Source organism: Strigops habroptila, chromosome 7 (genome assembly GCF_004027225.2).
Source record: "Strigops habroptila isolate Jane chromosome 7, bStrHab1.2.pri, whole genome shotgun sequence".
Classification (NCBI taxonomy): domain Eukaryota; kingdom Metazoa; phylum Chordata; class Aves; order Psittaciformes; family Psittacidae; genus Strigops; species Strigops habroptila.
Window position 1 is genome coordinate 42,419,909 of NC_044283.2, and position 27,663 is coordinate 42,447,571.

Consider the following 27,663-nt stretch of genomic DNA (forward strand, 5'->3'; position numbering starts at 1 on the left):
ATTTTTTTGTTTGTTTGGTTGTTTTTTTTTTTCCTAGACTGTAGTACTATGCTACTTCACTTGCGCACAAGATAAAATTAACACAGTAAAGTAAGTTCTGCCATGACTTAAAATCTATGTAAGCATTATATGAATGTTAATTACAGTGCAGTAATAAAAAGAAAACAATAGTTATAATTCAGTTATGCCTGTGTGTAAGTATAAATGTATAGTGTAAAGATACAAGTGGTTTATGGAAAATTAAGCAAGTTACCTGTGTCATTCCAGTAACATTAAACTAATTAGTCAAGTCACACAGATCTTGATTTCGTTGCCATTTTTCAAACTGTTATAAGTCGAAAGATCAGCTGGCAGCCCTTAAGCACAGAGAAAAAAATATTCTGCATTATAATTTCAGTCATTTAACTAAACTGTTTATGATAAAAACAACTGTAAAAATTTAGTTACAAAGGCATTGCAATTTCAAAAGGATTTGTGATGAAATGTTTTATTTTGGTGCAATTAGTAATTTAGAGTTGCCAAGCATAAACAGGCTTTGTTGATCTGCAATACCTTTCAAGTCCATATAATAAAAAAAAAATTAGTAGCCCAAAATACTTATTCTTGTATCAATGTTTATTTCTCTAGTTATAAAAAGTCAATTTATATCTGTCTCTCATTTCATAAATTACTTGAAATCACTTAAGAAAGCATAATGTATAACAAACTACTTAGCTTTATTAATGTGTATGTAAATCAGCCTGCCTTTTGGTAATTACACATGTAACAAGTATTATAATAGGGTTTTAGTTTTCATTCATTTGAAAAGTTTCTGCACTGCAGTAGCTAAAATACTGAAACAGTTGACAGTGACTTGGTAGCTGTGCTGACCATAGTTTGCAGTTTAACTTTGCCATTTTCTGATGGGAAGAAATGCAATAGCTGAACCAGAGGTGTGGCAGTTATGAATCACTGCAAATGTGCTTGTAGACAGTACTCTCTTGAACAGAAGTTGAAAATGATCTTTATGTTTTTCTACAATTAATTCTGTACCTTGTATTTCTGAAAGGTTAAAGATTATCTATCACTACAGTCCTACATTATTTCACATGTAGTAGCACTACTGGGTTTTATAAATTTTTAATACTATCAAAGAAAAAAAATAGCACTTTTTCCATGCTTATAATAAGGGCAATTTCTCATTAGGCAGAAGTTATATCAACTAATACAAAAAGCATGACACCTGGAATATTTGACTGGAATTTTTCTTTTTGTTGAAAGCTAAATGCTTTCTCATTCATAAAGATATGTGTGTTTTCTTATAAGATTGATTTTCCATTATGTAAGAGATAGGACTGTTGTATTTTAGTAGCAAACTTTAGTTTGCTTTTACATATTTATTAGAAGAACCAAAAAAATAAAAATAATTCTACAGTGAACTATTTCTATGAAGAGTACCAGACTTATGAAATTAAAATTGCCTTACTATGGTTTAGCAGCAAAACTATTCTTTTTTTTTTTTTTTTTTTTTGTTAGTAAGACTTATATTTCACACAAATATCTTTAGTTTACATGCAGAACTAGAAAACTTTTTTGGCAGTCACATTGCTTGAGTCATCTCACTAGTGCATCACATTCTGTAAAAGAAATTACTTTTATGTTTATTTGAAAGGACTTCTCTGGTTTAATAGGTAATTTTTAAGACATACATAGATGTAAAAATCATTTTAACTAGACTGTTTATGTGGAGTATTGCTTTTATAATTTTTTAAAACGCGATATTCTCATATCCTATGTCAAGAAGATGATTTTTGATACGTCATTTGCCCATGGTTTTTTTGTCATGGAGCGATACTCTCTCCTAAGAAAGATCTGGAAAAGCATTTTGCCTTTTAATTTTTTCATTTTAGTACAGATTAGCTTTTAGGTTGGTTGAGTTTGGGTTTTTTTTGTTGGTTGGTTGGGGTTTTTTTTTTGTTGATTGGAGATATTTTGGGTGAACTCCTTCAGTAAAATCCCACACTTAGCCGACTATATGGAACAGATAAGACCAGTCCTGCTCTGAAAAAAAGAGGTGTGTACACAGTGCATTTTGCTCTGCATGCCTTGATAGCTAACTTAAAATGGCAGAATTAAGTCATGAAAGTTCAAGCCTGTTTGAGATGATTATTTTAACAAGGTCTGGAGGCAACCAGCATTGCTTCACTATGGATATGTCTATTCTTTGTAAAGACATTCTTTTTAGGACTCCTTTTTACTGTCTCTAAAATCTTGTTTTCAGATATTGCATGCCTTTTGGCATGACATTTATATTTTGTAGGGTTTGGGGTTTTTTTTGGGGGGGGAAAGGAGGGTGTTTTGGGGGGGGGTTCTGTTTTTTTCTTTCAGAAATACACACATTTAACATTGGTATCAAAGTCTGTTAGCTGAGTTAAGCGTCTTTGAGAGCTATACTCATGTATGCAAGCATGCAGTGTTTTGCTATTTTCTTTCTGAAGGGTGTGTAAAGATCATAGCCTGTCTTAATAACCCTTACACTGTTACATTGCACGTTTATCTTTCACACAGGGTAAAGGACATGGAAAATATTAGCTTTTTACTACTTTTGTCAAAGAAATCGAGCTAGAAATTCTGTATGTAAAAATTATTATAATATTCTTCTAAGTAATTTTTTTTCTAGAGAGTCCACTGATGAACAGTTTAGATTAACTTCCTCTGCCCCCCATCCCTGATCACCTTCCTGGATATACTAATGCCAACAGTGCTGTCACACTGTGTTCCTGTACTGGATCTGTCTGGGATTATTTTTTTCATAGCAGCTCACATAGTGCCATGTTGTAGATTGGCGACCAAGACAGTGTTGGGTTAGCTACTGCTGAACAGCGCTTGCACAGTACCAAGGCCTTTGTTTTTCCCACTGTGTTCCCCTCAAAGCAAAAAGTTGGGCACAGCTGACCTGAGCTGACCAAAGGGATATCCGGTACCATAGGTCATTCTGCTCAGCAATAACAGCTGCAGGAAAGGAGTAGCAAGGGAGGACATTGATGCTTAATGCATGGCCCTGTTATGTGTGCTAGTTTCCAGAGGGCAGCTGGGTATCTGCCTGCTGGTGGAAATCAGTGAATGAATTCCCTACTTAAGTCCTTCTGAATTCCTGGGGGGGTTGAGCAAGTGACTGATTGGGCACTTACCTGCTATCCAGGCTCAACCCACCACAGTTGCCCAGTAACAACTCAAAAAAAAAAGGACAGTGTCAAATTTACTAGGAGCAAATGTTTCTAAGCAGTAAAACTGAAGGTGCCTGACATTTCTTTTTTAGCTTTCCTCAAGCAGTAATGATGCTGCACTTCAACCACATGGTATAAATGCTGCTCAGTCTATGTTACGTTTTCTAGTAGAGGTCCCTGGGGAAGGTAGCAGAAAGCCATCACAGCCCTTCTCTGCAGGGAGGGCTTTGAAGTAAAAGAACCCAACAAAACTGTGTTGTTTCAATGTCTAACACGGGAATTGTATAACATCTGGATTGTGGTAAGCTAGTTTGTACCATGGATAATTGAATGACATTTTTCGTGCCAGCTACTTGACCACGGGATAAGTTAAATTTTCTGATTATAATATTGTTTCATTATTTACATGTCATTATATATTTAACCCCAGAGAAAGCCGCATACGTCTGCTTATTGAGACCAAATCCTAACAACCTTTCTAATTTTTAACTAAGTAAAAGGGAAATTCCGATCAATAATTTAACTGAGAGTTATTTCGCTTATTTGATCATTGTGGCTAAAACTGAGGTTGTTTTGGCTGAGGACTAAGCTAGCCCTTTGTGATTTTCAGCAAGTTATATTTCAAATAAGCATTAAAAAATGTGCGAAAGGTTGTTCAAACTATGACCTTTTCAGAACTGCTGTCACTGTGATGCATGTTTCCTGCTCTTGGTGACACTGCATAACACGTTTGGCAGAATAGAGGATTGCCTGCTGCGTTGCAATTGAAAAGCAATCAACCATTTGAATAAAGGTCCATGTATCTGTGATGAGAGAAATGTGTCATTTCCCACTTTGTTTGCCACTGGTTTTATGTTAAATAATAAATAATAATTAATAATAAACATTTTTCAAAACACAGATGGCGTCAGAGAAAAACTCAGTAAATGCTAGGTACAGCTAAGGATTTAATTGAAAATAATGAATTGCTGGCTTGCAACTGCTCGAAGGACGTCAGTCTATATTTACACGTAGAGCCAGCAGTGATTTTATTCCAAATCTGTTCAGCTGCTTGTTTCAGACTTGTATGCATTTCTCATTCTGCTATATAAGGCAAGTAGCATGTCCTGAACCCACATGTAATGGTCATAGGTCAGATATAAGGAGGATGATCAAATATCACCTCCTAGCAGTGCAAGAGACTTGGGTGCACTTTCTCGGTTCCCAGGAGCATGTGAACAGCCCTGGCAAGGCCAGTAGTTTCACCTGGAGGAACCTGCAAAGCCCTGAGGTCTAAGGTTGACATGCAAGACCTTGCTGTCTGGGCACAGGGCCAGAGCATTGCCCAGCAGCGCTTTGGTGATGAAATCGATTTGGGTTCAGGCAGGAACCTGAACAGAGGTCTGCTCTGGAGGAAAGGCTGTGTAGTGGAGCTGTCGTGGCCATTTACTATGTTCTGAAACCGAAATAAGTGCTTAATAGCTCTGCGAGTTAGCGAAGAAGTTTATAGAGGCGGGGATCCACGCAAGGCCTCGTTAATGGAGGGAGGAGAGCGCTGGTCAGCTCCCCAGCCCCCAGCCCGGGTGGGTAAACCCCGACTCCTGCTGCCCGGAACGGCCGGGGTACAGCGAGGGGGAGGAGCGCCAGGTCCGCGGGCGGGGCGGAGGGGTAGGCGGTGGCTCTGGGCGGTGAGACAAGGTCCTCCCTCATACGGAGGAGATGTCATTGTGTAGTGCTGGATGTGTTCTCGTTACTTCCCTTTTTCTTATGTGGTGGTTCTGATCCCTGTCTTCGATTCGATTCAAGCAGAGGAGGTGTGATTTGATCTTTTTTTCTCTTTGCTGAGGGAGCTAAATTCTGTGAAGTTTGCTCAAGATGGCTGCAAAGCGCTGGTAAGGGTAAAGGGATGCACATGGGCAAGTTGATAAGCCATTTCTGACTAACAGATACACTTTTGGGAGGTTTCAGCATTTCAGGTTAAAAGCTGGGTATGCAGTGCTTACAAAATCTCGTTGGTATTACAGGGGTTTTTCTTTTGCTCGCTGTAGTTTTGCATAGTTAGTCCTTTAGAAGTGTGTCACTTCCCCCCCCTCCCCCGTTTACGTTTACAAGACCATAAGAAAGTAACTTTATTTGCATATACAATACAAGCATTCTGTTAAGTGCGTTTAGCCTGACTTTTAAGGTAAACGCAACCAAAATGTGCAGTTGTAACATCTGCATCTATTTCTGTTAGTCCTCACTGGTAAATGTTGAGCATACCAGAAGATTTCAGTCAAATTCTAAGAAGGTGCAAATTTTTACAGTACCTCCAGTCCTCCTACAAAGGAGGACTTGTGTGTAAGCATGGGGGAGTTGGGCAAGGAAGGACAGGACAGTACAAGACCCAGCCAAAAATTGATTGTATGCAAAGGCCAGGTGAACTGTTGTACTCCAGCTTACTTGGCTGGTGCTGAAAGAAGACCATGGCAGATAAAACTAACGATCAGCCATGTGTACCATTTACTATTGCTCATAAAGTGGAAGCAGGGCTGTGGGGTGTAAGCTGGAAGTGTCTGTGGCTGTGGGTTGTAGGTGCTTATCCTGTCCCTGCACCAGTGTGGTGCTTGCTCTAATTCCTGTTTTTTTCTACCCTTCCATCTTTGAACCACTACTGCTGGTGATAGAACCTTCTGTTTTGACTCTGACTCTGGGAAACTTTGAGGATATCCAAATTGCTTTATTCAATGACAGCTAAGGCTAGCAGAGTTATGGCAGAGAGTTCGTGAGAAGGAATTGCTTGACAGAGCTGCTAAGAGGAGCTCTTTCTGGTGTGGAAGTGGGAACAGCTCACTCTTGTTTTAGCTTTATCTTCTTCAGAGCGAGTTTGCACTTCTGCTCTTGAAAGCCTCCTGGGAGGAAGAACAGTATGTTAACGAAAGCTTATTTCTGTCTTTCTCTTTTTTTTTTTTTTTATTATTTTTTTAAGAGGTCTTGTTGTACAACTATTTTACACATTTCAAATCATTGGAAAATACTGATTTAAGTAACCCTTGCATTGTTGTATCACTGTGCAATTATTATCTTGAACTCTGTAATTGTAGTCCTACCTTGTGGTTTAAAACTGTCCAAGGCAGCAGAGACCCTCAGACTTACTCATCTATAATTCTGTGTACTGCCAACCTCCTCCTCAGAAAAATTCTTCACATGATGAGTCTTTTGTGAATACTCTTCCACCTTTATGAATGGGGATCTATTCCAGGTGGCATTTCTCTATTTTACTCATGATCACTGTATTCAAACGCTATGACTGTGTTTGAATTGCTGCTGTAATGATTTTCCTTTTGGTGAAGGACTGTAATTTTAAGATTTTTGTCTTCCATTACATTTTTTTTCTTCCTACCTGTCGTGACAAATTTTGCTTCTTTCTTGTCTATAAAATTTAATTAGACAAACAAGTGTAAAAACAAGGCAGACTTCTGAGTTAATCTTACTTTCAAAAGGATGTGAGATTGGATTTTTTTTTTCAGGCTGAGTCTTTGAAAGTGAAGGTTTCAAAGGTGATTTTTGGATCTCTGGCAGGGGGAGTATGTTTCCTTCTACTTTTATGAGCTGCATGTTTTACTTAGTGGTATAAAAGGCTACTTAAAATTGAAGATGTCCTATAATTGTAAAGGGTAAGTCAGTCATAGAAAAAGAAAAGTGAGTAACAACGGAGCATGCAGTTACATTTTTGTCACATTAAGAGTTTGCAAGAAATACTTCCATGTATCTATGTAATTTATAGAAGACATGCATTAAAATTACTTTGCATGCAAATCCGTGAATATGAGCACAAGTGAGATTTCTCTCTATACAACCACCTTGTCCTAGGTGACCATGTGCCAGGCATCCTGTCTCTTCAGCAAAATGTATGAAATAGAAATTCCTAGTAGTGTGTCCTGATGCTTGGCTGACCTGGTTAGAGTTTGCAATGCAGATAATCTAGTAGTCAGTTGTTAAAACTGTATTGTCTGTTACAACATAGGCTTACACAACAAGAAAACCAAAGATGCTTCTTGTGGTTTAAAATCAAAGCATGTGTTATGGTAAGCCACTCATACCATATTTAGAGAATACACTGGTAAGGAGAGTTCAAAATCCTGTATCTCTTTAGTTTATTAAGATAAGTGCTGTTAATTACTCAGGGAAATTTATATTCCATGTTATATTGAGAAATTATGAGTAATCTTTATTTACTTTCAAATAATCCGCTCGTTCTTTTCTTTAAATTTCCTCACCAAAATACTCCTCACCAAAATATAAAATGCTAAATTACTGAAGCAGCTCATATACCAAGAGTTCTGGGTAATGAGTAACACAGATTTAGTGTCATGTTCAGTCAGTGTAATTACAAGCTGTTCTTGCTAGCGATATCAAAATTTGTCACAGAACTGCTGTTAAAATACTACAGTTTAAAAAAAAAAAGAAAAAGTCTAGAATTTTAATATTTATGAGCAGATATTCAAGCTGAGGTCATGCTCACACGCTCAGTGTTAATGCCCTACCAGTGTTAATGGTAAGTGGTGATCAATCTTCTTTTCCTCTTCTTTTTTTTTTCCTTTCTCCCCATTGCTCTCCATGAGATATTTCTGCTTCTAGTGAAATTTAAGGCAACACTGAACACTTAGGACAACATCAGGATTACAGATTTACAGTCTTGGTTGGGCTTTTCATGGACACTATATTGAACAAAAATACAGCTGTAGAATTGGAATTGTCATTTACAAAATCATTTAAATAAAAAGGGGGTGAGGGAGAATAGGACTGTTGACCTCAGAAATCAGCATTGGTTACTTCTACAAAAGATCTAGATGTATTGTCTCAAAAAATAGTTGCCACTTTGTTTTAGGTAATACATAGGGCCAACTGGCCAATGTGGTGATTTGTACTCTCATGAATTTCCAGTTTCCTTGTGTAATGTTTCTCTAAACAGATTAGTCAAAGGAAAAAGTGTGTATTTCTGTGAGCCTTCTGCATGCTAAACCATGCATTTAATTTCCAAGTGTAAATGATGCAATTATGACCTAAAACTTGCTCGAGTCTGGGTGGTGTTGAACTGGCCTTCAGCTGGGAAATGCGTATGAGGAATCCTAACTGACAGCTTGAAATTCTATTTATTAAAATTTATCTTAAAAGCCAAAAAAATACGCTTTATCCAGTTTTTAAAAATAAAGTCTTTTCTTTTTTTTTGTTCTTTCGTTTTATGTCTGTTTAGAGCTTAAGTTTCAAAAGAATCTGAAAACCTATGTGGCTGCTTTGTCTGTTTTAGGCATAATAAATTTTTAATGATATTTCTTGAAGTGTTGGGTTTGTTTTGGTTTTTTTTTAACTTAAGGCTATGATAATTTAAATGTTTCCAGACTTACTTTCAAACCAAACAAAGTACATTTTGTTTCCTTACAGTACTATAGACCCTCTCAGAATGCATATGTATTTCACCTTTATGGCTGAAAATCCAGGGTTCGTAGCTAATATGGGTACACGGTTTCATATTGTGTTGTGGCACTTGGCAAATGCAGTCTTACTTATCACATAAGCAATACCAATTGAATTGCTGGAAAAAAAATAAGATCCATAGGTAGATTATTTGTCATCTTGATTTACTTGTTCTCAGTCTCTTAATATTGAACATGCTGGGCTGCTTATCTTATCTACTAAATTACTGAATTGTGTCCACATTTAGGAACCTAAGTGCCTTTTGGACTAGTTTATTTTCTAAATTTAATGCTTAGGTAGAAGAACTGTCTTCAGAAAAACTTGGTATTAATTAGTTTTACAGCTTGGAAGGAGGTGGTGGTCTTCTGAATAGCTGCTGCATCCTAAGCAATTTTGTCCCTGGAGACTCACCTATACTGGCATTAAAAACAGACAAAAACCCTAAAACCCAACAAACCCAAACAAACCTTCCATTATCACTCTATCAAAAGTATATCTCCTTTAATAATAATTCCAAAAAGGAACAGTAATAGTGTCAATTTCCTGCAATAGTAAGGTATTTCATGCATGGCTTGCAGGTTGCAGCCCACAGAAGTTTAAAAGATGGTTTGTTTGATAATGGCAAGATTCCTGTAGCTTTGTACCTAAACAGAAAGGTTACTGATGTTGTATCGTTGTACTTCGGTCACATGTTCTGCAGTTTTTTCAACTCCAAGAGAATGCCAGTGCTTTTTATCCATAGCTAAGTAAGTGCTCCTTGTCCCAATATTTCATTAATAATTCCTGAGAAGTGTAGAAAGAAAATGTAAGTATCTGGGGAAAATCTCCCCTCAGTAATACTTAAAATAGCTCTTTTCAGTTATTTCTTTATTATGCAGTTGCAGTGCTGTATCACTTAGGTGAAAGAAAAAAAATAATCCAAGGTGACTGCATGTGCCCTGTACCTTTTACTAATTTGGATTGATCCTTCACAGTAAAGTTAGATTTTGACTTAACTGATGAAAGTCAATCCATGCTTTTACATACAACCTTGTTTTCTGTTGATAGTCTTAAAATCCCTAGGTTTGTGTCACTAGCTTATTAAAAAAAAATTTTTCGTCTGTTCAAATGCATTCATTTTTATCTCAGAGTAGCTATTTAATATTTGTTGGTTTGCTTACATTTTCGGAATTGGGTGCGCTTTTAGTTCAAATTGATATAAAAGTTTTATGTTTGTGAACATTTCGTCGCCTCATTTGAAATGGCATGGGTTTTATTTTTTGCTATGAGTGATCTGATAACCCCTAGTTTGTGGACTTTTTAAGAAAAAAACTTTTAATTTTCTTATTAAATATGTATTAAGGAACACTTGAAATGCTGCAGAGCTGTTCCTTTTCATCAAATATATTAGAAGATCTGCAACTTCTTAAATTAAAAATAGCACAAAACAATCCTTGTTAAACATACTGAAGGCATTAAAAATAACTGAACTTAAGGCAAAGATTGTGTCCGAATAAAGAATCCTGTCTCTATTGAGGTCAGTGGGAATTTTACTCTAGACTTCAATAGGAGTTGCATATGCAGTGATATATTCAAATGTATGTATTGTTTTTGAATAGTTAATGGTTTAAAATGGAGACATTTGTAAAACATTTCATAACAAAGTAATGTAATTTTTCATTATGGCAAAAAGCTTGCTTATTGATGTACATGATTGGTATATGTTGATGTATTGATATTTTAAATATCAATATATATTATGCAAATCATTCTCATCATTCTTCCTCATCTGAAAGTAGCTGTTTTGCTTTCAGGCATCAGATTCAATTGTAGTACTAAAATGGAAGTCCCAAGTGAAGTCTTAAATTGGTTTCTACTTTCACAGCAATATACAGCACAAGGCATTGTTGAGTCACCACACACCTCTCAATAATTCAGAGCAGTTGCCAGATTGATATCTTTATCTTCCAATTCAGAAAGCAGAAATAATGATGATTTATGGGCTTTGGCCTCGAATAGCAACAGTTGTATAACTTCAAAGAAGTCCTGAAATTCTGTAATACGTGTACATGACCCGTGCTGTAAAGTACTCTTGGACATTGCAAGACTTAATTTGAGGTTAGTGGTAGTAGGAGGAAATTGGATTTACATTCATTTCTGTCAGTTAATGTCTGTTGCTTGTATATCATGGTGATACATTGGCACGAGGAGTGGTATTTTAAAAAACCCATTTCAAGTCAGTTTGGTGCATGAGCAGTTAAACCCTACCATCAGCCTGGTCTATACTCTTTCATGTGTATAAAAATCATGGTAGGGTAGTTACACCAGGTATACAATATCTGAGGTGAATCTGTAGTCCTTTCAACCTTGTGCTCAAATTGTTATAAAATAATACACTGAAAGCATTTGTCATATTAGAGACAAATTGTCTTGTCATGGTCTTGTGCTTTCTGTAGTGTGTTTATCTATAGAAAATTTATGCTGTATGAGAAGGCAAAGAATGAAACCACTGTTGTCTTAGGTCTAACAGACCTATAGGCTTAAGAAGAAAAAGTGGGAAGAATTCAATTCTGCCACTGAAGCCAAAAACAGATTCTCGGTGGTTAGAAGCACTGTGCGTCAGACTATGGTACTGACACGTTAGCTGTTCAAAAATGAATGTAATACTACCAGATTACAAATTACTGTTTGTTTGTTCATGCTATTTCTTATGGGGCAGCCAAGTATCGTTCAGCTAGGCTGTGAGGAAAAGTATTGCAAGGAATTGGAATGCTACATGTACATCGTGTTTGGGGATCAAGTTCTTGTTTGTTCTGGAAGTTAGGAGTGTACAGCAAGAGAATAAAGTGAAGTAACTATGAAGGGCAGTGTCAATTCTCACATTTAGAGACATTTTACTATTTTTATACTTATTTTAGGACACAATTATGGTATTGGAACACTTACGTAATTGAAGTTTTGCTAATTGCAATTGATGAATCTTGTGTGGTGGGATTTTGGTGATGTGTTTTGGGTTTTTTGTTTGTTTGTTTGTTTTTTTTCTTGTCATACCCTTTCTCTCAACAAGAAGTGACTGTATAGTTGGTTCAGTGTCAGCCAAGATGTAAATGGAGGATATACCATGGAAATATTGCTGTGTACTTAACTTCCCCTTTCACCTAAAGATCTGCTACGGACCGCAGAACTTATTTTACATGGTGGCAGTGGCAGAGAGAGGATAGAAAGTGGATAAATGGCTTTGGTAGCCTAATGTAGATGATCTATTTCCATGTTCTAGGAGCAGAAAGAACTGCGATTTGCAGCCAGCAGAAGCTCTTTTACCTCTACTGTAGCTCTCTTAAACCTCTGCTTGTTATCGAAATCCTATTTGTTTTATTGAAACACCACTAGATGCTCGTTTGACTCCTAGCCACCATTCACTTGATATGTCAGTCCTGCTCTCCCACCATGCTCTGTTCCCTGAAATGTCATTGTCTTGCCACCCACAGCAGAGGTTTGTTTTTGTGTGGGGTTTTGGGGGTTTTTTTGGTGTGGGGATTTATTTTTTTTTTTTTTCCCCTTTTTCAGTTTATTTACTTCTCCCTTCTCCACATAGGTTGAGAGCCTTGACCCAGCTCTAGTTATTCTTGTGTATCAGTGTGTGAATGTTTATTTTTATCTGCCTGTCAGAAATCAAGGAGTGTCTGGAGGGCACTCTTAGTCATATGGATTAGTTTTAGGTCATCCTGTTGAGAGACAAGAGTTGAACTCAATCATCCCTATGGGTGCCTTCCAACTCAAGATTTTCTGTGATCTAAATTCTAGAGGATGCATTGTTCTATTACATGCAATAGCATAGTAATCCTAAAGTGGCAAACTTCAATATGCATTTAAAAAGACATGATTTACTGTGATTTTTTAATGAAGAGTAAATCTTGTTACTAGATGTTGCTCTTACTTACAGTTAATCTAAGACATGAAAATGATCACAAGTATACCCAGTTGTATTAACAAGATTAAATCCATTTCATTTCAGACTGGCCTGTGTTAAGCATTAGTCAAGGATGTAACAGGACATATTCTCACTTCATTTACATTATACAATACTATTTGTATCTTGCATGCAGTTAAACAAAATGCAACTAGTATATCAAAGCTTTTTGTTTGTTTGTTTTAGGGTATATGGGTCAAGATGGCTATTTTGGATCATGTGAGAGCAAGTACTGCGGCTTGGGTAGGCACTGCGTTGTGAATGGGGAGACTGGCCAAGCTGAGTGTGTGTGCATGGAGCACTGCAAACCACATTACAAGCCCGTGTGCGGTTCTGATGGAGAATTCTATGAAAACCACTGCGAAGTGCACAGAGCTGCTTGTCTGAAAAAGCAAAAGGTCACCATTATACACAACGAAGATTGCTTCTTCAAAGGTAAGCACAGCTGAACAATACCTGGAATATTGCTATCAGTATGTGTTTTCAAGCAGCTCATTTAAAGCTCTGTAGAGTCTGCACTGAGTGTACAGTGAATAAATGACTTGGTAAACACAGTAAGTATCTTCAGAGATATCTTATGGATTTCTTTTTTTTCTCCCCCCTTTTTACCTGTAGGTAGTGCTCTGGGCAGTCACCCCTTTTTAACCTGAACAATACAGTTGTCTCTTGGAAATTAATCCACAGCAGCTTGTCTTACAAATATGGCTCTGTTGACCTCATTCATCTGAATGCACTGACAGTCCCAAAGCCCAAAGGATATTAATCTCTGTTCCATGAAAAACAGATTCAGATTTCAGAGGGCTTTTGTAAGGCTGCATGACCTGTGCTTGTATTTGGCATTGAAGTTGGTAGACCAGCAGTTTGTTCATGGCTAAATGGGTCTTCCTTGCTTTGAATTTGGACAGTGAAGAGTTTACTGGAGTGTTTACCAAAGCATGCAAGTTTAGCTACTTTTTAATCTTCTGAATGCTGAGAGATGCTAGCCTGAATGCTGGGAGATACACCTTCTGTTAAGCATCTTATACTGAAGATGTCAACAGTTGCCACTTGCTCTTTTTTTTTTTTTTTAATGTATGTTGAGCACACCTTGCAGGTTTCTGGAACTCTGCCAATACAGACCTCGATTAAGCATGTTTAAGTGCTTTGACAGATTTGCAGCATGTTTGTACTGGTTAAAAGTGGCAGACGGCTTTGGGGGCGGTGGTGGTGAGGAAATGTTTTTAAATAAGGGCATTTTTAGTGAGTCTACCTAAGGGTTGAATTAATTCATATTATTTTTAGACTGTTCTATTTTTGTTAACATTATGCTGTGGATATAGTTGCATTCTCAGTCGTAGCAACTAATAGCTACTACCACCACAGAAAGAAGTCTACTGAGATACTTGCATTAAATGACATTCACTTTTGTAGGGAATATTCATTTAAATTACAATATTCCACTTAAATTTTCATCTGAATTCTCAGGATTGTATTCTTGTATAAGGTTGTTCAAGTGGAACTAATTAAAAAAAAAATCAAAGTCGAATTTTTCATTACATTAATGGTTGAGAAATTGTCCTTTAAATGAAAAGTTGGTGGTCTTTTAATCAAATCCAGATATCACAGGTCTTATACAAATACTAGGACTAGGACTGCTCAGCAACTTTGAAACATGTTAAGGGACAGGGATTCATAGATTAAAGAGAGGGGGTGGAAATCTTGTAAAGGGAAATGCACTTGTAAGTAATAGTGAAAGTTTAAATTTGTTCAAAACTAAATGTGGACCTCGTGTAAAATTGGTATATGATCACAATATATAGTCTTTAGGTAGTTTTCTGAGGTAGCGGAAAATTAAAATTTGATTTTAGGAGTATAGTATATGGGGCTTGTGCAACAACAACAAAACATGACTGCTTCCGTCTTGTGTCTTAACAATCACAGTCTCTTAAAACTTTTTTTGATGACTCTGATAGCACAAATGACAGTAACAAACACTAAAATGTTTAAATTTATGGGGCTAATTTCAGTTCAATTCTTCAGTGTGCTATATGCAATACAAATAAGTTTAGAGCATGTTTATGAAAAACCATAGTGTTTCTTTTTCTGAGGGGGGGGGGAATGCAGTGAGATTTATTTACTGAAATGGAAAGTGAGACAGTATTTTAGCTAGAACCCCATTACTACCAGTGGTGTCAGAAGGGCACTGCCACATGTCCTCCGTTTTAGCTTAGCTGGCATCCTCCAGCATAAGTGATTGATCTCACGTCAGTGAGCTACTTCTGAGACCAGAAAGATCAAATAAAGATCTTACGTTCAGAAAACAAATATTAAGAGCATTTCAGTTAGTCTTTCACAGAATTCTTTATTAAAGGCTAATCTGAACTGGGGTGGGGAAGGTGGGCAAAGAGGTTTGGTATGCCTACAAGAATCTGTTACATGATATGGTAGTCACTGATAATGACTTTATGATGATTGCAATTAAATACTGATTTCTGGTGTATTGCTAATCTGGTGGGGTTTTTGTTTGGTTGGTTGGTTTGGTTTTTTTTTCCTTTTATCTGTTGTAAGTTTTATATTTATCTTTATCAAGATCATGCTTTGGGTTTTTTGGGTTTTGAATCCTCATCCAGGGTGATATTTTTCCTTTTTCTTCTGGGGGAAGGTGGAAGAATATTTCTTCATGGATAAATTTTAGGTTTTAGACATTATGTGGTATTGAGCTCAAATCAGAGAAGCTGAGAAATACACTTTATTTAAAGGAGTAAGATTACCTACCAGAAAACTAATTAGTATTCTGTATCTAGAGAATAAAATTTTATAAGCAAATGTTCCATATACCCGATTAACATTACAATAGCAGCTAAATAGCTATAATTATTGAAATAATACATCTTGCAACGGAATGATTTATAGTTTATCTCAAACATCATGAGGTCTACTTAATGATTTGAAAATTGCCCTTTTAAACACTTACATGATCAGTGGAGTTAAAGGATCGACTTGCTAAATGGAAGAGATCTTTGGTTTATATGTGGAAACCCCATTAACATCACTGAGAAAAGTGTGTGTTGCCCAAGCTCAGTGTGAAACAGCATAGACAGAAAGCATCAAATCCTTCACAAAGAGCGAGGTCTGAGACATTTGATAAATGTGTTTTGAGGCAGTGAAAGCTACCTATGTCAAAGCTGTGCTCTCCTGATACGCTGTTTTTCTAAGGTAAAAGTTCAGGTTCTTGTCCCTTACCTGCCTTTTATGTAGATTATTTAGCACTAAACCTGTTAGTTGCATTATTCTTGTTTTTTAGTCCCATTGTAGGCTGAAAGGTTGTGCAGGTAAGCTTGGAACAGTTAATACATGAATTGTTCTTCCCATTCCTGTGACTGATATGGGCACACCCAAATTCACTGGACTGCTTCCTTTCACGTTGTCAGTAGCTACCTTTATTTCCTCACACTGAATGAAATAATTTTTCCCAAATATGTGCAGAACACAGGCATAAAACAGTAATTGAAGTGAAAAGTTTTAAGTATCTCTTTCCTTTCCTGATGATTGGGCTATTATGCAAATTGTACATTTTTGACATGGATCAGGATAATGGCCATCCTAAATTAGAAGTTACCTTTCCTCACTCTTACTGCTATTTTTCTATCACTTGTTTATTGGTATTTCATGATGTCTTGCATTGGACACTGAATGATTTTTCCTACTGGCTTGGTTAGATGTTGGCTGTGATGCTTTGAGTTACTCAATAAGCTGTCTCAATTTCTTCTGGCATAGAGGCAAAATGTATTCTGCAGAGAAGTTTATTACTTTTAGATCCATAGAAAAGAGGATTATATTGGAACTGTTTTCTATACCAGTCCTCTGTTTTCCACCTGTGAAGTCCAGTGTCTTGTGACTGGATGTTAGTGAGTTTAAGTTCCACAATCCCTTTCAGAGGTGCTCTCAGGCCTTGTCTGTCTAAAAATGTTTTCAAATATTTAAGATTATTGTAAGAATGTAAAAGACCTCGTTAGGAGATGATTTGTCATGTGAGGAACTTTCTGTCTAAGAATTATCTCAAATTATTTTTTTCAACTGCTAGGAGAAGGAAAGAATGGGGCAGTGAACAGCTGGCTGGCTGCTAGCAGCGGAGTACTTGTGACTTTACTAGTTTTTAATTCCTGAACAGAATACAGGAGAGGGTGTCCTGGTTTCAAGACAAGAGAAAGCAAAGGAAAGGAAATAATGGAGTGAAGATAAGGAGCAAGGATTTCAAGGAGAAAAAAAGACATAAATAAGTTCCAGGATGGTGAGTTCAGTGGTAGGAAGAAGAGGAAATGTAAATTATGAACTAAAGGAAATACTACTGACAGAAATCAAAGTTCAAAGCTTAGATTATTCATTAGACTGACAGTCTGAGCTGGGACGTCTGATATATTGATACCATCTTGGTTTGGTACCGCTTTTGTTGGCTTGCTGACTACATAGTTCTCTGGCTAGGTGGCCTCTGCATGCTCTCTGCTTCCAGTGTCCTGGCTGTTCTCAAGCCATACACTCTGTGTATCAGAGCAGCTTGCTGTTTTATACGAGAAAAGAAATCCAACCATGTGGCTAATGCTGTGCTTGATGCTTTTGTATAACCCCTTTATGGTTGTCACTAGTCATAGATTTAGCAAGCCCCAGAGGGTGGCAATTCAAATGGACTGGAATTGCTTTACTTGGTACCTCCAGCACTATCTTCATTCTGTGAAGTGGCACTGTGAAATTAATGGCTTTGTGCTGAGTTTAAAAGTCTGGAGGCATTATTATTCTTTGTCTTGTAAAAAGTTCAGTTGGACTCTTGTGTGGGACAGTGTACCCAGTGGGGAATGCCCCACACTGAATGTCAGATAAGCTTCAGATGTATTTTCATTTATGTGCTAACTTCAATTACTTCATTTGCCTAAATTCAGTCCAGTAAATCTAAATAAGACTAAAACTACCCCATGTCAAGATGAATCTGACAGTTTTTTTTCACCCTGAGCTTCTTGTACATTTTACATTAAATTATTTCTATACAGTGATATACCAAATCATCATTACAAACTGCAATTTACTAGAAATCCTCAGGAATGTAACATGCTTCTATGTACTATGAATTTTATGGACTATTTCTAGAATGAAGGTTACTTAGAATATAAGCTTTTTACTTATAAGTAACTGCCATAATGTCTGTGTGATATTAAGATTATTTTACTTCTCTTCCTGGTTTTGCTTCACTTTTCATTTGGTGAATCTTTTAATCTGTTAAACAGTCTGTGAGCCTCAGATTTGTTACTACTATTGCTAAAATGGCTAGATTTCTGAAGACTGCTATAATGTTTGCTTTTCAGTCTGTTCCCAAAAAAGAAAGTAGAAACTTAGGTAAGAAAGTTTGCTGCTGATACAAAGTTGTTCAGGGCAATGAGGGTAAGAGCTGACTATGAACATTATCAAAAGGGGTATGGGCAAACTGGAAAAAGTTCAGAAGACACCAGTGAGAGTAAGGGTAAGTACTAACTGGCTTATAAGGGATATGAAGGAGACTTACAGAATCATCTGGGCATGCTGAGGGTGTATATGAGTAGACAGCTTTGTATTCCAATAAAAGAACTGCAAATTAGCAAATAAGCTTTGGTGTTTGTTTTGTACACAGCAGTTCTCATGAGTAAGAGCAACATAGGATTTCACAAGCAGACTTTGCAAATGCTAGGAGGGAAAGGCTGTAGGCTTTCTGTTTTGAAAGAAGCCTGAAGTGATTTGAAGTGAACTAAATCCTAACAGTAGCCCCACAGAAAAGATCTAGAACACCGGTTTAGCCTCTCCAGTGATTGCAACAGGATTAGTTTGAAGATTTTTTGAGGGTTTGGTTTGGTTTGGTTATTTTTGTGTGTGTAATTTGTGCCCTAGGTGAGTGTGGTCTTAGACTGGTTCCTAAAATATTGAAACATTTGTTTAGAAGCACTAACATTTATTTAATCTCATTTCATGTTCATATACTTCAAAAGCAAGCATGTAAGTGTCTGTTATCAATTTCACTTGAGGATATATTTAATTTGGTCTTAAATCTTGAACACATCCTTTAATGTTGATCATTAGGCAGTCTTTCAAAATAAACTTAGGATATGTTAATCTAAATTACATTCTGGTGCAATATTTTCATTGCAAAATCACTTTTTTCTGGACGTGTCTGTGTTTTTTTTCTCTGGTTTCTTTATTGAAGTTCTCAAAACCATCATTATTATACTCTACATGAAAACTTGAATTCCTGCAGATAGCATACACCCTTAAGGTTGCTGCTAATAAACTGTCAAGCTTCAACCATCACTCCAGATGTATATTCAACATAAAAACTGGATTATTAAAAGAAATATGAAAATTCTTTCAGAACTCTATCACAAGACTAGGAAGTAAGAAAGATTCTGCTTAATCTTAAAACATGTTTGATAGAGCATAGGAATTATTTGACTAATACTAGGAATTCGGCCCACGATCTGCATATGTTCACTTTAGTGCGACACTTACAATTTAAAATTAATTTCTTAAGTATGACTTAATGCAGGGATTGTATATGTTTTTAACTATTAACATTAGTAATTACACATTGACAAGAGTGTTAAGGCAGGTTTATATTCTGCTGCTTTCAGCACTTTGTTGGAAAGAGATGCTCTAACCAATGGAAAACTGGTTCTTTTTATTGCCCTTTGAAACCATGACCTAACTTTTAGCACTGTTCCTCTCGTCTGCTGTCCCCACATGATTCATTTTCTTAAGTTGCATTGCTCACAAGATTTGGAAGACCGCCATTTTTCCTCAAACATCTGTGGAAGATTTGTCACAAACGTCACTCTTAAATTGCCCATAATTGTCTTAAATTATGCAAGCAGGTGCAAGGCCTACGTATTTAATATCGGCTACTGAATCTTCAAGAGTAAAGTTGAGTGCAAGATACTTATGAGAACATGCATATCACATGTTTGATTTAAAAACTAAACATTCAGCATACCCTGCATTAGTTGCTGTTGGTGATGTTGTACTGCTTTGGAACTAAAGCCAAGAACTCTACTCTATTCCTCCTCCTTTGAATTAGATTCAAACTTCTAAAATGCAGGATGGGGCAATGACAAGCCTCAAACCAGATTATAAATATAAGGGGTTTTCTTGACTGACTAAAGACATACTGCAAAGACATCTCATTTTCAGTAGCTGGAGCAGTCCCAAGCTTCGTATATTAATTCCTTCAACACTGGAATAAATGTGTTAATAAGCTCTAACCTATTATGTGTTCTGCATTCATATAGTGATGAGGAATTGGTGTTCTCCAGTTAATCGCTGTGCAAAACTTAATGAAGTTTAAAATTGCTTCTAGGGGCATCACTACTGTTTGTTACCACGCAAAGAAATGGCTCTATGGACATCACAGATTTTCACTGGTAGAAGAATTTTAATTTTAAATTTTTTTTCTGCTTCCAGTAACGATGTTGAATCTGCTCAGAGAAGCTGCATTTATACTGAAAGCTGCATTCTAAAGTCTCTTATCAAGTCACTGAATCAGACAGTCAACATTTTAAATGCCGATATGATTACCCAGGTTGTCTGTTTTCTTAGTGTACATGGCAACTCATTGCCTGTTTGTGATAGTAGACTTTACTTAGAGACTGTATGAGCTTCAGGAATTTGAATGAAGGTACGTTTAGTAGTTTATGTTTTATTGAGGTTTTTTGTGTCGTTGTCTGTGTCCTGTCCCATCCCCTTCCACCCCTTCTCCAAGTAAATTGGAAAGAGTGCTGAAAGGTAGAAAAAAGAAATAGTTTTAGTGATACTTCCCCCCCCCCCCCACCTTGGCTTAAAATGGAGATACTGTGTTTGCATGAGCAGTTTCACAAATGCTTACAACTCCTACATATTTGCCAAATATAGAACGATAGTTCTTCCAAATCGGTATACCTGGATAATATACACTAGAAAAAGAAAGAACCTTGAAACCTCTTTCATGAGGTTTGCATATATTACTCATTCTTGCTCTAAATTAAGCTGTTCTTAGATGTGGTGTTTTTTGTGCATTGAATGAAGTGCCTTGTTCACCTTCTTTTACTATGACAATTACGGCATAAAGTTCAAGTTTGCAGTTCAATTTGCATTTGGTTGAACAGTGCAACAGCAGTTATTTCTAAGTGTTTATTTATAGAAGCAGATGATGTGCAGCTCTCTGTTTTATCATTTCTTCCACACAAGGGACAATGATGGCAGAGGGACCCTGTAGCATGGGACTGATATAATGAGAAGTTAAATGGATGAGCCAACAAAGTGCCCTTGTGACAAAGAGGGCTAATAGTATCCTGGGCTACACTAGACAAAGCATTGCCAGCAGATCAAGGGAAGTGATTCTTACCATCTACTGATGAGGTCATACCTGGAGTACTGTGATCAGTTCTGGATTCCCTAGTGCAATAAAAGACATAGACATACTGGAGAGAGTTCACTAGACGGCCACAAAGGGACTGGAGCACCCCTTCTATGAGGAAGGGCAAGGATTGTTCAGCCTGGAAAAGAGAAGGCTTGGGGGATCTCTTCAATGTATCTACATACCTGAAGGGAAGGTGCAAAGAGGATGGAGCCAGGCTCCTTTCAGTGGTGCTTGGTGAGAGGACCAGAGGCAGTAGAATCATAGAATCATAGAATCATAGAATCGTAAGGGTTGGAAAGGACCTTAAGATTATCTAGTTCCAACCCCCCTGCCATGGGCAGGGACACCTTGCCCTAAACCACATGGTTCAAGGCTCTGTCCAACCTGGCCTTGAACACCGCCAGGGATGGAGCATCCACAACCTCCCTGGGCAACCCATTCCAGTGCTTCACCACCCTCACTGTAAAGAACTTCTTCCTTATATCTAATCTAAACTTCCTCTGTTTAAGTTTGAACCCATTACCCCTTGTCCTACCACTACAGTCCCTAAGAAAGAGTCCCTCCCCAGCATCCTTGTAGACCCCGTTCAGATACTGGAAGGCTGCTATGAGGTCACCACGCAGCCTTCTCTTCTCCAGGCTGAACAGCCCCAACTCTCTCAGCCTGTCTTCATACGGGAGGTGCTCCAGCCCTCTTATCATCCTCGTGGCCCTCCTCTGGACTCGCTCCAACAGCTCCATGTCTTTTTTATGTTGAGGACACCAGAACTGTACACAATACTCCAAGTGAGGTCTCACGAGAGCAGAGTAGAGGGGCAGGATCACCTCCTTTGACCTGCTGGTCACGCTTCTTTTGATGCAGCCCAGGATACGGTTGGCTTTCTGGGCTGCAAGCGCACACTGCCGGCTCATGTTAAGCTTCTCATCAACCAACACCCCAAGTCCTTTTCTGCAGGGCTGCTCTGAATCTCTTCTCTTCCCAACCTGTAGATTGCCTGGGATTGCCCCGACCCAGGTGTAGGACCTTGCACTTGGCTTGGTTAAACTTCATAAGCTTGGCATCAGCCCACCTCAGAAGCGTGTCAAGGTCCCTCTGGATGGCATCCCTTCCCTCCAGCGTATCAACCAAACCACACAATTGGTGTCGTCAGCAAACTTGCTGAGGGCGCACTCAATCCCACTGTCCATGTCGCCGACAGAGATGTTGAACAGGACCGGTCCCAACACCGATCCCTGAGGGACGGTAGACGCAAAGAGAAGCATAAGAGGTTCTGTGTGAACATCAGGAAACACCTTTTCTTTTTTTTTTTACTGTGGGCATGACCAAGCAGAGGTTACCCAGAGATTGTGGAGTCTTCCTTCTTGGACATACTCAAAACTGACTGGACATGGTCCTGGACAATGAGCTCTAAAGTGGCCCTTGAGCAGAGTGATTTTACCAGTCGACCTCTGAAGGTCCCTTTCAACCTCAACCATTCTGTGATTCTGTAGATAAGTGTCTCGAAAAAAACGCCCTTACTTATGTCTTTGGCCTGATTTTGAAGGGGCAGAAAGTAGGATGCAGTGCTCCAATTCAGCCGGTAGTTTTCAGTACTGTTGAGGGAGAATTGGAGAGAACAGAGGAAGAGAAACAAAAATGGAATTCTGGCAAAGTGTGATCAGTGGAGAGGTAGCATTAAAGTTCTCCTAGTTCCCTCCTTTTTAACCTGCTAACTTGGGCCTGCTCTTGCAACTAGGACAAAGCAAATCACAGGGTAGATTTTCTTTGCTCTCTTGTTGCTAATTCGTGTTGTCATGAAAGTGTTGACAGGATTCTAGGAGTACAAGGATTGTGCAAGTATGGTTCAAATAATCTCTGCATCCTCAACTTCTGTGCTCATATGGCCTTTAAAAAAATCTTTTGGAAAAGACAAAAAGCTACTAAACACCTTTTTATGGCACTCTAAAACAACTATTGGTACTGTCCAATATTGAGAGTACTAAATGTGATCAAAACTGGAAAAGCAGGTCACAGTAGTCCATAATGTAGTCACACAATGACTGTATATACTATATTAAAACTTACTGGTGCCAATTATAATTAACTATTCTTATCAAATCAGGTTATTTTAAAATATTAGATAGGGTGGTATGACATGGTGAAAATTGTTACAGAATAAACTAAACTTAAAACTGTTTTGTCATGTTTGTAGTAAAGAAGTTGTCTTTAGGCAGATGTGAGTTTATTGTTTCGTATAACAACTAAGCATTAAGCTAATGCACATTGGTTTGTCTAATGCAAACTTTTAAAATTCTTGATTAAAATAATGTCAGTTACTAAGTCATGTGGGAAATTTGATGGAACGCATAGTTGGCCTTTAAAAATCATTAGCAATTGGATGCATATGCAAGGCATGGGCATAATTGGAATTCAAGTTGGCTAGTATATGGTGTACCAACTGAAAAAAGCACTAGCTTCTTTTACAAACACTGGAGAGATGCAAGCATGCAAAAATGATCCTGAATTTCCATTTCTGACTCCAACAGGTAATAATTGATGGGGAAAGTAAATCTACAGTGGGTAAAAGCTGCCTTTTGCGGTTTGCCACTCAATCCCTTAACATAGGATAGTAGAAATATTTCTGGGTTCACAGAAAAAGAAAACAAACCTGGGAAAGTAGTGTTACCTTTTTGAGGTAATTTGTTTGCTTTTCATGTGTAGTGCTTCAGTGGAACTTGAGAAATGGAATATGTTTCAAAGTAACTTAATTTACATAGTTAGCAGTACCTAGTTTAGACAAAATGCTATCTATTCCTGTAAATACTGTAGGGTTTTTTTCATACTACTTGTAATCTACTAGAAAGTGCATAATATAAGTGATGCAGTGCAAGAGCTGGACACTTCCAAAATCTAATTCTTAGTAGATCACTACCTAGATAACTTAAAATTTTCCCCTCTGTTTTGTCACATCTCCTGACTAGAACACATTGTCCAATGACAGTATTTTGTTTATTTGGTATAGAATTGTTTATGCCATGGAATACTCCTTTTAACAAAAAGTACAATTGAAATAGAGTGTATTATCAAATTAAGGGACAGACTTTGTCCTGAGATAAACTAGAATTGGCTCATATTGAAATTTATATGGGATGGCCCAAAGAATGCTCCAGCTGCAATTGATTTTAAAAGATTAATTTAATGAATTCAAAATAGATAATTTTGTCTCAGTCTAGATTAGTTCTCTAAGTCTGAAATTCTCCCTTTTGCTGTCATTGAAATCACAGAGCTTTGCTGCTGATATTGAAAATAAAATAAATTTATATTGTTTAAAGTTTTTAATTTTCATGAAGAAACGAGATTGCTTAAATAAAAGTTATTTGAGATTAGAAGATGTTTCTACTGTCATGGGCCTTGGCAAATGTATACTTCCTGATATTCAAGCATGGAGTAAATGAAACTTGATAAATTGGGCAATGAAATCTAACTAGATCCTTTAGTTTTCTCTTTATCTGGAATGATAATGTGGATTTAATTTAAAATTGTTGAAAGCAAACAGCAGAAATAAAGGAAAACAGGAAAAGTAGGTTAAACTGTAGCCCAAAGAAATAAGCTAAAGTAAAATTATACAAAACTTCCAATTGCTACGAATGATGTTTTATATTTTTGCATTTGCTTGTATTGTCTTTGGGTGCGATTAAATCCTGAACTGTATACTGCCAGGAAAGTTTGTCTCCCTCAGGGGTGGAACAGATGGTGAGATGGTGGATTCTTTTTAACACCACCCCCCCCCCCCCCCCCCTCTTTAGAGACGAAGGTGGCTGAATCTCTAGAAGTAGTGTTTTTGCCAAAGAAAACTGCTGATGTTGGCCTTAAAGCAGTAGAGCTCTTAGCTGTATTCTCAGTAGGGTTATTACTAAGATTCCCAGTAAACGTGCAGTGTGTCAAAACTTTGGTATTAGCAGTGTTTTAATACAGATTTGATATCTATTTAATAATGTTAGTTGTACAGAATAGAAAAAGTGCTACTGACTAATAAAATTGCAACTTTTCATTTCTTAAGCCTTTTTGTCAGGATATTTCATGGTGCAAGGCCAAAGCTATGAATTTAACATTTACCAGTCATCACTTTGATAATTAAAAGAATAACAAAATACTCAGAGAATCTTAACTGAACCGTTGTTAACATGGAATTTACTTGTGCTTATGATTAATCCCACTTGGAAAATGAGAAAAAACCACTCCTGGAATCTAGTGAAATGGCAAGTCTTGTATATCAGTAAAACAACCTTAAAGTGAATAAAATATCATTACGGTGTTAAATACTAATTATGGTCAAGTAGTTGTTTCAATAGTGCTCGTAAATTTAAGACAACAGCCGAATGGATCATTTCTTTGTTATTTTCCTATTCCAGCGTCTCTTTGGTAAAGGTCCTTGCCATTCCGGTGGAACATAAAGGCTTTTATTGGTCCCTAATGATACAAACTATAGTTGTACAATTATCATTTTAGAATATGAGCTCTGTGCACTCTTAAGTTTGCTGTCATTTTATCACAATTGTAGAAGCATCTTTAAGTGTATTTGCTTAAGCAGATGGTGAATGGCCACACTGGGAATATATATACATCTCTTTTACTGTATGATGAAGTTTTAAAGCAGACATTTTAGCTATGGTGGTTGGAAAAATATGCTTTTGTAATAAACCTTGTAAGGAAAAAAAAAAAAACCTGGTAAAAGCTTTTTCGAATCCCTAATAATGCTGATTATATGAAATCAGTATATGTGTGAGATACACGAGGGTAAGTGATTTATAATATATGTAAGAATGCTAATGCTTTCTTTAATCTTTACAATATTTTTAAATTAAGTGTTGTTAAAAGAAATTGGAAATCATGTGTTTCAGATTTTTGTTTACAAAAAAGCATAGTGCTAAGGGTTACTGGGGGAAAACCCTTCTACTTGGAATAGAGGTTTCTCTGGTACTATTATTTGAGTGAACTCAGGGCCTGATTGAAGCCTTCCTACTTAGTCTAATGAAGATTATTTACATTGATGTCGGCCACTTGAAGTGTAAGTGGCATATTGTAAGCATGAAAGATGTGAAAAGGAGTCCAATACTGGAGTAAATATTGGGCTAAAAGTTTGAAATAAGTAAGTCTTACCAATAAAAAAAAAAAAAAAAGTAGACAGGCTGAGGAAGTTGGGGCTGTTCAGCCTGGAGAAGAGAAGCTGCATGGAGACCTCACAGCAGCCTTCCAGTATCGAAAGGGGACCTACAAGGATGCCAGAGAGGGACTCTTCGTCAGGGTCTGTAGTGATAGGACAAGGGCTAATGGGTTTAAACTTAAACAGGGGAAGTTCAGATTAGATGTAAGGAAGAAGTTCTCACTCTGTGAGAGTGGTGAGGCACTGGAACAGGCTGCCCAGAGAGGTGGTAAGTGCTCCATCCCTGGTAGTGTTAAGACCAGATTGGACAGAGACTTGGGTGACATGGTCTAGTATGAGGTGTCCCTGCCCATGGCAGGGGGGTTGGAACTAGCTGATCTTAGGTCCTTTCCAACTCTAACAAGAGATGGTTGATGATTTGGTAAACAGACAATTTACACAAAATGCTGCACCATTTCACTCTGGGAGTATGCCTACGCCTAGGAGATTGGAGCTAGGAGCTCTTCCTTGTTTCTGGGTTTGGATTTACATTTTGGAAAAATCCTGAGACCATTTCAGGACAACATTCAAGTTAACTAACTTGTGTCCTTTTCCCTAATCCTTACTTTCCGTGGAATGTGTTGAGCAAGTAAGGCAAAAATAAGGATGTGGTTCCTGCATCATTAAGGATGTTCCTCAGATATACTGACAGGAAAAGACCCAGCTCAGCATACAGGCTCTCTGTGTACTTACAGGAGGCATAGTCCTCTTCCTAGGCAGCGGGAAGTCTAAATAGATCAAAGATAGAAGATATTAATAGGTAAATCTGTAGTTATGGGGACATCCAGGAGCTCAACTGAAATATCTAGTAATTACAGCTTACAACCTTTACTAATTTTTGTAATTTATAAATAAACAAGCACACGTCATTGTATGATATGTATAGCCACTAGAGTTGTCTTGATATCCTCTTCATAACACCAACCTGTACGTGCATATATGACTTTAACATCAGTTAAAATCCCCCACTTTTCTCCGGAAAAATAGTGTTTTAAAAAGAAAATCAAATCGTTGCTTCATTTTGTCAGTTGTTTTACTCTATTTACAAATACTAGTGTTGGTGGTTACTGTAGGGCCTGGGTATGCATCTTAACATTCTTATTTCATACCATGAGCTATCTGTGGATAGGGCCAGTCTATTTCGCATACTCATTTCTGGAAGATGAAAATCTGGTTACGTTGACTAAAAAGGGTTGTTTTCCAGGACAATACTGTTAGATGATCAAAGGACTCCTGGGTGCCTTGTGTATGCATTTTTCAGTCTACATCTACTAAGAATATTTTCCTCAGTTGTATAAAAATATTTTCCCAAATATTGTGAACCTTGCAGCAAAAGGTATTTTTAAATTGAAAGTGAATGGTAGCACAGATAAGTTTCTAATTTGGTGCTTGTTTTTGTTAAACTTCAAACAGTGCTTTAGTCCTATTTTGACAGAGAAAATGAGACTCTGAAATGATAATTTGATAGCACAAAAAAATTTATGCAGAGTTCACCTGATGAATG

The 27,663-nt window shown here is 37.3% G+C and overlaps 1 protein-coding gene across 5 annotated transcripts in view; it reads left to right on the forward strand.

Annotated features, from left to right (window-relative positions):
• The window catches only part of FSTL5 (follistatin like 5), a 293,863-nt gene that overhangs the window by 81,206 nt on the left and 184,994 nt on the right, over positions 1 to 27,663 (forward strand). For all 5 annotated transcript variants that reach the window (XM_030492605.1, XM_030492607.1, XM_030492606.1 and 2 more), the window contains one exon: positions 12,778 to 13,026. In XM_030492605.1, the coding sequence (XP_030348465.1) occupies positions 12,778 to 13,026 (249 nt within the window). The remainder of the gene's footprint in view (positions 1 to 12,777; positions 13,027 to 27,663) is intronic.